The following is a 12,424-nucleotide window of genomic DNA, read 5'->3' as shown; positions in this document are numbered from 1 at the left end:
CCTACTTGTGATCTCTGTCTGTCAAATAAATAAAATAAAATCTTAAAAAGGAAAGAAAATACCAAATCTGTTTATAAATTCACCTATTGATGAACATTGGATTGTTTTTAGTTTTTGCCTGTTACAAAGAAACCTTTTATAAACATTCATGTACAAGTTTTTATGTGAATGTGCATTTCATTTCTCAGATAGAAATACCCAATAGCGCAATTGCTGGGTTTCATTTTGTTTTTTTTTTTTAAGATTATTTGAGAGAGAGAGGGAGTCGGGAGAGGGGGCAGAGAGAGTCCCAGGCAGACTGCACTGAGTGCAGAGCTGGTCACAGAGCTTGATCTCATGACCCTGAGCCAAAACCAAGGGTTGGATGCTTACCTGACTACGCCACCCAGGCACCCTGCATATTCAGTTTTATAAGTAACTGTTAAATTGCTTTCCAGACTAGGTGTGCCATCTCACACCGTCACCAGCTATGTATGAGGGATCAGGTTTCTCTGTACCTTTGCTGGTATTTGATGTTATCACTACTTTTTGTAAATCTGAGCCACTCTGGCAGATTTGTAGTGATATCGCAGTGTGCTTTTAATTTGCATTACCTTGATGGCTAATGATACTTAGCATCTTTTTATGTGTTTACTTGCCATCTGTATATCTTCTTTGGTAGAAGGATGGGCATGTTGTTGTCCGTTTTCTAATTGGATTTTTAAAATATTTGGTTTTGGTGCACTTTTTATATTTTTAATACAATATTGTCTGCCATATCCAAACACAGTTATACTGGGAGTTAGGGTTTCAGTATATCAATTTTTTAAAAAAAATTTGTTTATTTATTTGGCAGACAGAGATTATAAGTAGGCATAGAGGCAGGCAGAGAGAGAGAGAGAGGAGGAAGCAGGCTCCTAGCCGAGCAGAGAGCCCCATGTGGGGCTCGATCCCAAGACCCTAGGATCATGACATAAGCCAAAGACAGAGGCTTTAACCCACTGAGCCACCCAGGCACCCCTCAATATATCAATTTTGTAGAATTACCTTACGATCTAGCACACACCACTGGATACCTACCCCCAAAGTCAAAAACTAATTCAAAGGGCTCCATGCACATCTGTGTGTGTGTTTTTTTTAAAGATTTTATTTATTTATTTGACAGAGATAGATCACAAGTAGGCAGAGAGGCAGGCAGAGAGAGAGAGAGGAGGAAGCAGGCTCCTCGCTGAGCAGAGAGCCCGATGTGGGACTCGATCCCAGGACCCTGAGATCATGACCTGAGCCGGAGGCAGCGGCTTAACCCACTGAGCCACCCAGGCGCCCCACATCTGTGTTTTTTTGCAGCATTATTTACAATCACCACATTGTGGAAGTAACCCGTGCTTATCGATAGATGAGTGGATAAAGAAATTTTAAAGAATATGTCGTATATATATACAACACACACATACTGGAATATTATTCAGCCATAAATAGAATGAAATCTTGCCATTTGCAACAACATGGATGGAGCTAGAGAGTATTGTGTTAAGTGAAATAAGTCAGTCAGGGAAAGAAAATTACCATACATTTTCACTCATATGTTGAATTTACAAAACAAATGAGCAAAGGGAAAATAGAGAGAGAGAGAGAAACAAACCAAGAAACAGATTCTGAACTATACCCAGTTTTGGAGGGACACAATTCAGTCCATAGCAATGCTCAAATTCACTACTCATCAGAGAAATGTCAATTAAAGCAATAAGGAGCTATCACTTCTCACTCATCAAAGTGACAGAAATTCATAGGATTGAGGATATCATGTGCTGCCAAGAAGGCAAAGAATGATTCTTTCAAACACTGGGGCTGAGGTGTGATTTGATAAAGCCTTTGCAGAAGTCATCATGGTATTAACCACTGAAGCCAAACTGAGTTAAAATATTAGTCCAGCCAGAGTATGTAATCAACATCATGGCCTAGTAAAGGAGCATACTTAGATAGGCATAATGAAATGGAGAGCCTACAAATTGAGTTAAAAAATACTGTTATGCTGAAAATAAAAAATAAATTAAAAAATAAATAAATAAATAAATAAATAAATAAAAAAAAAAACTGAAAAGTGAAAAAAAAAATTGTGATGTTTAGTATTAGGGAGAGAGAATAGTGGGTAAGATTGTTAAATATGCATGTTTCATTATGGTAATTCAACTGATGATGTTTTAAGATACAAGACTATAAACATTGTTTGGTTTTATAATTACATGATGGTAAAAACTATGTAATGCCTGAGAGTGGAATACAGCTTTGGGCGAGTCAGAGAGCCAAAACAGAGAAGATTGACTGGCTTTCCAAGTTTCCTAGCATCATGTGACTTTTTTGGACCTGGCTGTTCATGCTGAAATGGGCCATTCTGACTCCACAGGGCTTTGTAGCTGAATGTGACAGGCCCAGCTTTCTGGGCTGATCTGAGGAGGGACAGGGATGACTGACCCTCAAGACCCACTAACACAGCAGACAACCCAGCATAATCCCCTCTCCAAGTACATTCATAACAATGAGCATTGTCCCATAAGCACATGTAATCTATGAAGATACCCAGGATCATGGAGGAGAGAGACACAGCATCATGTCAGCTAAGATTAAGGTTAACTCTGGACTAAGATCTTTCTTTGTTGTTTCCTTCACTCATTATTTCCTCTAAACTGCCCAACAAGATGGGTCTGTTGGGCATGAATTTCAAGTAAAAACCCCAGATGTACAAGAAATGTAACTCCATTTTCCAGCATCTTCACTGGTTAGGGCAGATTGAATTATAGAATAGATAGACCAGACACATGTCACAATACATACTTTCTGCTCAACCATGGGAGGCAGTTTGGGAAAAAGAGTGACTGTTCCTAGAGTGGTTCAGAGACCAAGGCTGATGGGAGTTCTTCTTGTGACATGTGGCCTTCAAATCACCATGCGTGTCACTTGGCCAGTTGGCTAGGGGTGGAAGAGTGTGGGAGAGAGTGCCCATGGGGGTATTTAAAGACCAGAGTGGGTTGTGGCACACATCACTTCTGATTACATTCCACAGAGCCAAAGACCATCTCATGGCCACACAGGGGAACCTAGGACATGTGGCTGAGTAATGCTCCCAGGGAGAAGAGTTGAGCTTTGGTAGAGTTAGCAGTCTTTTCCACAGCTCCTCAACCTCCTTTTTATTGATAATCCCTGTTCTTCTTGGCTATAGAAACTTAATTCTGCTAAGTCTAGGGTTTCTGGGTCTGAATTTGGGTTTGTTCATGAAGTTAAGGTACCAGTAAGAACCCCTGGGTGTTTTTTGTCCATGATGTCAGTCCAGATTTCTGTTTTCCTTAATTCTGGATGGCTCCCGTGTTATCCCTGGCTCCTCTCAGATAGTCACTCCCACCCTGGCACTTGGCAATCCTGTAGACTCCACCTCCTTTTCACCAAGCTGGGATATGGGCTATCCTACTTGGCTGTCTAGGGCCATTTCTTCCTAGACCACACCATGCAGCACATTTTCTTTGTGATCTTGGAACCTCTGTAGGACTTATTTGTAAAGAAATAATACAAGTGGTATCTGGGATCTTTGACACCTCACCCCTTCCTTAGACACAGACCTTAGGGACCTCCTTAGGGATACACTTGCATCTAATCTCTCTTTCTCTACTTCCCCTATTCCATGAATAGGGTTCCATTTACATTTGACTGGGAGAGAGGTGGTCCTCATCAGCTCTCCCACTAAATCTATTGTTTATTTCTTGAAGTATTTCCATTTCCCCCCAACAGTTTGACTTTGGGATTCCCAAAGCTGGAGGAGATTTCTGTTTTCCTAGAAAAAGCAGAGATAAACACAGAGCCCCAGCATAACATAAGCGCTGACTCAGAAACACGCACATGCACCCATATGAGAAGCTGAAACATCCCCTTCATTTTTATTGGTTTAAATAAATATTTTTCTGAAAGAGAAGCCCAGCATCAAAGAGTAAGGCACATCCAGAGCATGAAAGTGAGGATCCCCAAGGTGGATGAAGATGGCTCTGGAGGCCAAGATGATGAAGTAGTATGATGTCCCTAGGCTAGTGGGTTGCTCAGATGTTGAGTTCCTTGGCTGATAAGTTTCTTGGCTAGAAGATGTCTCAGCTGTTGATTTCTTGCATGGCGGCTGATTTGGCTGGTGTCTTGGTGGGTGGGTCTTATTTGGGGTGGACCTATGGACTACTGGCCTGACCTTCACATAAATAGGGCATAGATATAAATGATGCCTAAACCGATGAGTATGGCGAATACATCCAACCAACCAGTTCGGCCTGAGTTGATGTAAGCGTCTTCCCACTGGCTGTTCTTGTTGGCCTGCCAGGTCTGTAGGGATAGGAGCTTTAGATGTGGCTTCCTGAGTCCAGCCTTGTGACACCCTTGGGGAAGGGCTGGAGACCAATGGGCACTGAGGGGAAACCCCTACCCGGGTCCCAGGATGGAAGCAGGTGCAAGGGGCTTGCAAGAGGGCAGGATGGGCCATGGCACAGGTATTGTTTTACCTTGTAAGTGAAGAATACAGCTATTAATCCCAGGGGAGGGAAAAGAAGTACAGCCAGGATGGTCAAACATAGGTAATTCGGGGCATAAAATGCCATTTCTTCAGGAGTCTGTGGTTCCTTTGGCGGCTTCTCAGGGGTCTCCGTAGCCGGTTTGGCCCCTGCAGCTGGTGGGGCCCCTGCAGCTGGTGGGGCCCCTGCAGCTGGTGGGGCCCCTGCAGCCGGTGGGGCCCCTGCATCGGCTGGGGCTTGTTTTGGGGGCATGATCTTTCCACCCAGACAAAGACAGATCCCGAGTGTCTTGAAAACAGAGAGCCAAACCCACTCTACCTCCCCTCGTTCTAACCCAAGACTCCAGCATCCCAAGACTCCAGTGGTTAAAGGCCACTTCTTCACAATGGAGAAACCAGCACCTCAAGTTCTGATTGGCTGTCTGCGTAACGGGGCGTGGTCTCACTATTCTCTCATTCTCCAGGACTTGCTTAGAGCTGGTTCTATCCTCTATCAGGAGATTGACTCCACCCGCCCTGATAGGGATTGGTTGGGAGCCATCGTGAGAACTGATCCTGGCTCCTCCTTGCTGGGGAACCCTATCTGTGGGCCTCACAGGAGGGCAGTACCCCAGTTGCCTCTCATAGAATGGGGGAGAGAGGAAGTAGACAAGGCCCGTAAGAAAACTAGGAGATTTCACAATCAGAAGGGGAGGAAAAGGAATAGTGTCAATAATAGATTACAAAATATTGAATTAGAAAAGAATTCTTTAGTTCATACTGACTGAAAGAGAAAGGAGGTGAAAAAGAGAACGTGTTTTTTTTTTTTTTTTTTTTTTTTTTTTAAGTAGAATGCCATCTAGTAAGTGTGGATGGAATGATGGAAATGGGAATTCAACATGGTGGTAGGCAGAATTCTAAGATGGCCCCAAGAGTCCTGCTCCCTGGTGTACACACACATGTTCCCTGTTATTCATTCAAGTACTAATCTATGTGCTGCTGTGGAGGGGTTTGGTTCTTGGAGTTAAGTTCCCATCAGTTAACTTTAAGACAGTGAAAGTATCCTCCATGGGACAACCATAATCCAGTGAGTTCTTCAGTGGGACTGGGTCTTACAGGCAAAAATGACTCAAGGCCTGTGATGGAGTGCAGTCAAGGGAGATTCTCCATTCCTAGCTTGAAGATGGAGGAAGCCACATGGCAAGGAATGCAGGCAGCCCCTAGCTGAAGTGGCTCCCAACTGATACCCAGCAAGGAAACAGGACCTATTTTATATCTGTAAGAGCAAGGATCTGAATTCTGTCATAACCATATTTGTTTGGAAGAGGATCCTAGCTCCTGAGACTGGCCAACACCTACCTGGATTTTAGCCTTGTGAGATTCTGAATGTTCTAGAGAACACAGACATTCTGACTTAGAGAACTGTGAGTTAATAAATAAATTTGAGGGCATTTGTTATCCATCATTAGAAAACTAACATCTGGGGGTGCCTGGGTGGCTCAGTGGGTTAAAGCCTCTGCTTTCAGCTCAGGTCATGATCCCAGGGTCCTGGGATTAAGCCCCACATCAGGCTCTCTGCTTAGCAGGGAGCCTGCTTCCCTCTCTCTCTGCCTGCTTTTCTGCCTACTTGTGATCTCTGTCAAATGGATAAATAAATCTTAAAAAAAAAGAAAGAAAAAGAAAACTGGCAGCCATTTCAAACACCTTAGTCATTACTGATTCAGGGAAGAACTATCAATGGATGCTAATGCCACTGGGTTTTAGCTGATATTTCCCTTCGCTGGCTGTTTCAAGGGAGTGGAGGGTGTGAGAAGCCAATCTGTAGAGACTTGTAAGTGGGTAGGAGATGACACAGTGAAGTCCACAAATACAGATTCCAGGGTGATTTGTCAAAGACACAATCATATTGAAGCCCAGGCGTGGACTTAGAAGCACGAAGAACAGCCCAAGGGACACACACTCCAGGGGCCAGGGAAGTCTTCAGGGAATGTCTTCATGTGCAGAGTCTTTCAACCTATGCCTGCCACAGAAGAATAGGCCTTGGGCGTGGAACATTGTCTGACCAAGAGCTAAAAAGCCCACACAGCCTGCAGGGTTCCTCACCTCATGTGGGAATATCTCTCCCTATTTCAGGATCATCGTGTATTCCTTTGTTCTGCTTAAGTGCCTGTGTCCTCAGGCCTGACCCCAGCTTTTAGTATTTCAGACTCCATGAAGGAGGGATCAGGGTTCTTCTGCTGTGGCCCAAGAGGATTTCATAAAGGCCAATTGCACATGCTGCCCAGACACCCACTGTTGGAGCTGGTCCTGTGCTGTCTCTTCTTCACGTGAGCAGAAGTGTCTCCTCCAGTGCTGGACTGTATTGTGTCTTCCTTGGAAACTCTGAGACCAAGATTCAGTGGGCAGAAGTGTTTGGACTTGTATTTCTGACATTGTGATGATCTTTGCTACCCTCCATGTATTTTGAGCCCTCTCCTTTTATTGGTAACTAGTGCATGGTGATCTGCTTGACAGAATAAGTAATTAGCTCAGAGCATTTTAAAAGGGGCAAGCTGGATATTCCAAGGCAAAAAATAAGAGGTGAGGGGAGACAGAACTCAAAGTTGGGTGGGATGAAGAATGCAGATTGGTTTCTGGCAGGTCCCAAGGATGGTGGGAACATTGGATTGGGGATGAGGTGTTCTTGACTAGTGAATCTTTTGTCTGAGGTGGCTTTGATATGGTAACTTGATATGGTATTTCTGAGCTCAGGAATCCCTCATGAGCTGAATCTCTTGACTACTGTGATCTTTAGCTGGTGTGTCCCTTGGCTGGAAGGTTAGCTAACAAGATATTGAAAATAGAAGGTGTATTTATGTGCACGTAATAGCAGGTAAACTCGGGAAAAGCATTTGACCTGAATATGTCCTTGCTGTGTAACAGTTTGCTTCCCAGTTGGCTTTCTTGATCTATTAGGGGATGACGGTGGAAAGAATGAGTGGCTTTGTAGAATGAATTGAGAGTACTATTCAGGATCTCCATCAAGATAAGAACTAGGACATCTTCCACTTCTAGTGCTCATTTCTGGGCAGAAATAGATACAAGAGTGGGGATGGGTTGTATATTCTGGAGGTTAGATCTTGAGCAGTGATGACAGTGCCCAGGCTTCAGAGTGTAGACAGCAGCTGGGATTAACCTGGGAAAGTTATGACGACTAAAGACAGTGGACAGATTTGATGAATATTACCTCTTTACTGTGTATCTATTGTTTCTTGTTCTTTTTCTATTTCATTCTTTTACTTTTTTGGGGGGTAGGAAAAGAATAAATGAAACAACTGGGATGGGGAGGGAGACAAACCATAAGAGATGCTTAATTTCACAAAACAAACTAAGGGTTGCCAGAGGGAGGGGGGTAGGGAGAGGGTGGTTGGGTTATGGACATTGGGGAGGGTATGTGCTATGGTGAGTGCTGGGAAGTGTGTAAACCTGACAATTCACAGACATGTACTCCTGGGGCTAATAATACATTACATGTTAATAAAAAAATAAAAAAAATAAAGAATTCAGTCAAGCCAACAGACACCATAGGTATTTGCAAAAGAGGGGATTTGAAACAGAGGTTGGCCACACAGGGATTAGAATCCTGTAAGAGCAAAAGAAAAAGACTAAGGTAACTCCATTCCTCCTACTCCTAGAGCTGGGAGGACACAACGAAGAGGTGGTGTTACAGGACTTAGAGAAGGGGGAGCTGGGTGGCTGATGCCCAGATCTCTGAAGATAAGGTACGTCCCAGTCAGTAGGTATTAAGGCCACGAGCAGGTGATTCCCTGCAGTTCCTCCGACCTCCAGTGTGTGGCACTGATGGCAGGCAAGGGAGCCTGGAAGCGGGATGCCACCAAGTGCTGATGACGACCCTGAAACATCAGTTCTCAAACTCTTTGGTTTCAAGACCTCTTTCACTCTTAAGTTTTTTGAGGACCCTCAAAAAGCTTTCGCTTATGTGAGTTGTATCTACTGGCATTTTCTATTTCGGGGTTAAAGCTGGAAAAATTAACTTTATTAATTTTAAAATAACAGTAAAAAATATTTGCATGCTAATACAAGTAACAGTGTTGTCATGAAAATAACTCTATGTTCCAAAACATTTGAGAGCAGAGTGGCATTGTTTTACATTTTTGCAAATTTCTTTAATGTCTCGCGGAATTGAAGATAACTAGATTCTCACACCTGCTTCTGCATTCAGTCTGTTGCTGTGTATCACACAGCATGTAGCTCTTGCAAAACTATACGCATGAGAAAATGAGAGTGAAAAAACCAAATTAACATCTGTGTAAGGAAAATCCCAGTATTTCTTTCTGTTTGCCTCCTTTACTACTCATACAGAATACTCCACTTCTGACGCTTATGTTCACCAAATGTGTAGGGATCTTTCTGACAGCAAGCAGTTCGGTGGTGCTAGCTGGATGTCCTGTGATTTAATTTGGTCACTGTCTACCTGGACATAGTATCAGATCTCACAGGTTAAAGGCTCAGTCCCTGAAGACTGCTGCTCTTTGCACACCAATTGCAAGTAGTAGTAGTTTTGCCCAAAACTTCTGCCTGACTTGGCACACAAATTGGAGGTTCTTATGATTTCTTCCCCCTTAGGACCTCTGCACATAAAACTATATAACATCAGTGAAAAATATTAGAGAAGACCCAAATATAAGGAAGGATTAGACCATGTTCATGGATTAGAAACTGTACAATAAAGATATCAACTCTCCCAACTGATGTATATAACCATTTTTTTTTTTTTGGTGGACATTGTTATACTAATTCTAAAATATATATGGAAATCCAGAGTCCTAAGAAGAGGCAAGGCAATCTTTTTTTTTTTTTTTTTTTTTTTTAAGATTTTATTTATTGCCCGACCCATAAGGTCCTGGGCCGGAAGCTTCACTTTCTTTTCCTGTTCTCCACCATGGCGCAGGATCAAGGTGAAAAGGAGAACCCCATGCGGGAACTTCGCATCCGCAAGCTCTGCCTCAACATCTGCTTGGGGGAGAGTGGAGACAGACTGACCCGGGCAGCCAAGGTGTTGGAGCAGCTCACAGGCCAGACCCCCGTGTTCTCCAAAGCTAGATACACGGTTAGATCCTTTGGTATCAGGAGAAATGAAAAGATTGCTGTCCACTGCACAGTCCGTGGGGCCAAGGCAGAAGAAATCCTGGAGAAAAGTCTAAAGGCTCGAGAGTATGAGTTAAGAAAAAATAACTTCTCTGATACTGGAAACTTTGGCTTTGGGATCCAGGAGCACATCGATCTGGGTATCAAGTATGACCCAAGCATTGGGATCTACGGCCTGGACTTCTATGTGGTGCTGGGTAGGCCAGGTTTCAGCATCGCAGACAAGAAGCGCAGGACAGGCTGCATTGGGGCCAAACACAGAATCAGCAAAGAGGAGGCCATGCGCTGGTTCCAGCAGAAGTATGATGGGATCATCCTTCCTGGCAAATAAATTCCCGTTTCTATCCAAAAGGCCAATAAAAACTTTTCAGTGAAATGTAAAAAAAAAAAAAAGAAAAGAAAAAAAAAGATTTTATTTATTTATTTGACAGAGAGAGATCACAGGTAGGCAGAGAGGCTGGCAGAGAGAGAGAGAGAAGCAGGCTCCCCTCTGAGCAGAGAGCCCGATGTGGGACTCGATCCCAGGACCCTGAGATCATGACCTGAGCCGAAGGCAGTGGCTTAACCCCCTGAGCCACCCAGGCGCCCCGAGGCAAGGCAATCTTGAGGAGGAAACACAAAGTTGGGAGACTTACAGTAACAAATAACCAGTCTTACTAGAATTTTATAGTAACTAAGACATTGTGGTCTTGGTGTTGAGTATAGACATGTTGGTTAATGCAACAGAGTCTAGAAACAGACCCAAATATATGTGGTCATTTGATTTATGGTAGAAGTGGCACTGTAGTTTAGTAGGTAGAGGATATAATTTTCAATAAATGGTGCAGGTTGAATTGCATATCCATATAGAAATAATTTATTTTTTTAATTTTTAAAAAATTTTGTTTATTTGAGAGAGAGAGAGAGAGAGAACACAAGCAGGAGGAGGGGCAGAAGCAGAGGGAGAAGCAGGCTCTTTGCTGAGCAGGGAGCCTGATGCCAGACTTGATCCTAGGATCATGAGATCATGACCTGAGCTGAAGGCAGACGCTTAATGACTGAGCCACCCAGGCGCCCCCTACCCCCTGCCCCATTATAGTCTCTTAACACAAAGGACAATGCTGTTTTCAGAGAGGAAAAAACCTGTCATCTATAATGAAAAAGAATCAGATTGGCATTGGACTTAGCACTACTGCATATTAGATCAAGAGTCAGATCAAGAGTCACTTAACTGACTGAGCCACCCAGGCACCCCTGGAAATAATTTAATCTAGAGCCAATCTCACACTGTATACAGAAATAAATTCCAGAATGCTCACAGATCTGAATGTGGAATATGAAGCAGTTGAACTTCTAGAAGATAGCACAGAAGACAATTTCATGGTTTTAGACAAAGCACAGGTATCCTAAATAGGACACAAAACTAAACATGAGGAAAATGTTTGCAAATTGGACTACATTAAAATGAATAACTTCTATTCGTCCCAAAATACCATTAAGAGAGTAAAAAAGGAAAGTCACAGCATAGGAAAATATACTTGTGCTATGTATACGAAGTGCCAATGCTTATACCTAAAAAAAATGTAGAATATCTATACCTTACAAACAAAAAGATATTTGGGGTGCCTGGCTGGCTCAGTCAGTGGAGTGTGCAATTCTTAATCTCAGGGTTCTGAATTCAAGTCCCACACTGGGCAGAGACCTTATTTAAAAAAAATATTCAACAATTAGACATAAAACCTGTTTTTGAATAAGCAAAGGATTTCAATAGACATTTCTCCAAAGAAGATATACAAATGGCCAATAAGCACATGAAAAGATGTGCAACATCATCAGTCATTGGAGAACTGCAGATCAGAGCCACAATGGCATATCACTTCACAGTCACTAGGATGGCTATAATAATGCTTTTTTTTTCTTTTAAGAAAAATAGGGGAGGAGTCAAGATGGCGGAGAAGTAGCAAGCTGAGACTGCTTCAGCTAGCCGGAGATCAGCTAGATAGCTTATCTAAAGATTGCAAACACCTGAAAATCCATCGGCAGACCGAAGAGAAGAAGAAGAGCAATTCTGGAAACAGAAAAACAACCACTTTCTGAAAGGTAGGACCGGCGGAGAAGTGAATCCAAAGCGACGGGAAGATAGACCCCGGGGGGAGGGGCCGGCTCCCGGCAAGCGGCGGAGCAACCGCGCACAAAATCAGGACTTTTAAAAGTCTGTTCCGCTGAGGGACATCAGTCCAGAGGCTAAACCGGGGCGAAGCCCACGCGGGGTCAGCGTGGCCTCAGGTCCCGCAGGGTCACAGAAGGATCGGGGGTGTCTGAGTGTCGCAGAGCTTGCGGGTATTGGAATGGGAAAGCCGGCTACAGAAACAGAGCCGACAGTAAGCTCACAGCTCGGTGTTACCTTGAACCGATCGCAGGCTCGGTGAGCTCGGAGCGCGGCCAGAGGTCAGGCAGACGGGAGTAACTGGGCGCTGTTCTCTGAGGGCGCACTGAGGAGTGGGGCCCTGGGCTCTCGGCTCCTCCGGGCCGGAGACCAGGAGGCCGCCATTTGTGTTCCCGTCCTCCGGAACTCTACGGAAAGCGCTCAGGGAACAAAAGCTCCTGAAAGCAAACCCGAGCGGATTACTCACCCCGGCCCCGGGTAAGGGCGGTGTAATTCCGCCTGGGGCAAAGACACTTGAGAATCACTACAACAGGCCCCTCCCCCAGAAGATCAACAAGAAATCCAGCCGAGACCAAGTTCACCTACCAAGGAGTGCGGTTTCAATACCAAGGAGAGCAGCAGAATTCCAGAGGAGG

General features: G+C 44.0%; 1 protein-coding gene and 1 pseudogene across 2 annotated transcripts; one reads left to right on the top strand and one right to left on the bottom strand.

Annotated features, from left to right (window-relative positions):
- Positions 1–4,113: 4,113 nt before the first annotated feature.
- Positions 4,114–4,868, bottom strand: PMIS2 (PMIS2 transmembrane protein). Its single transcript, XM_082708743.1, has 2 exons — positions 4,509–4,868; positions 4,114–4,332 (listed from the first exon to the last, which is right to left on the bottom strand). Exons 1-2 carry the CDS (start codon positions 4,767–4,769, stop codon positions 4,204–4,206), a joined length of 390 nt encoding a protein of 129 aa, XP_082564869.1. The 5' UTR covers positions 4,770–4,868; the 3' UTR covers positions 4,114–4,203.
- A 4,520-nt stretch (positions 4,869–9,388) lies between these two features.
- On the top strand, positions 9,389–10,060 carry LOC309852353 (large ribosomal subunit protein uL5 pseudogene; annotated as a pseudogene). Its single transcript has one exon. The product of its transcript is annotated as a large ribosomal subunit protein uL5 pseudogene (transcript).
- The last annotated feature ends 2,364 nt before the right edge of the window (positions 10,061–12,424 follow it).

This window comes from Mustela nivalis, assembly GCF_964662115.1.
Source record: "Mustela nivalis genome assembly, chromosome: 18".
Lineage (NCBI taxonomy): Eukaryota > Metazoa > Chordata > Mammalia > Carnivora > Mustelidae > Mustela > Mustela nivalis.
This window is presented reverse-complemented; position numbering and strand designations above follow the sequence as displayed.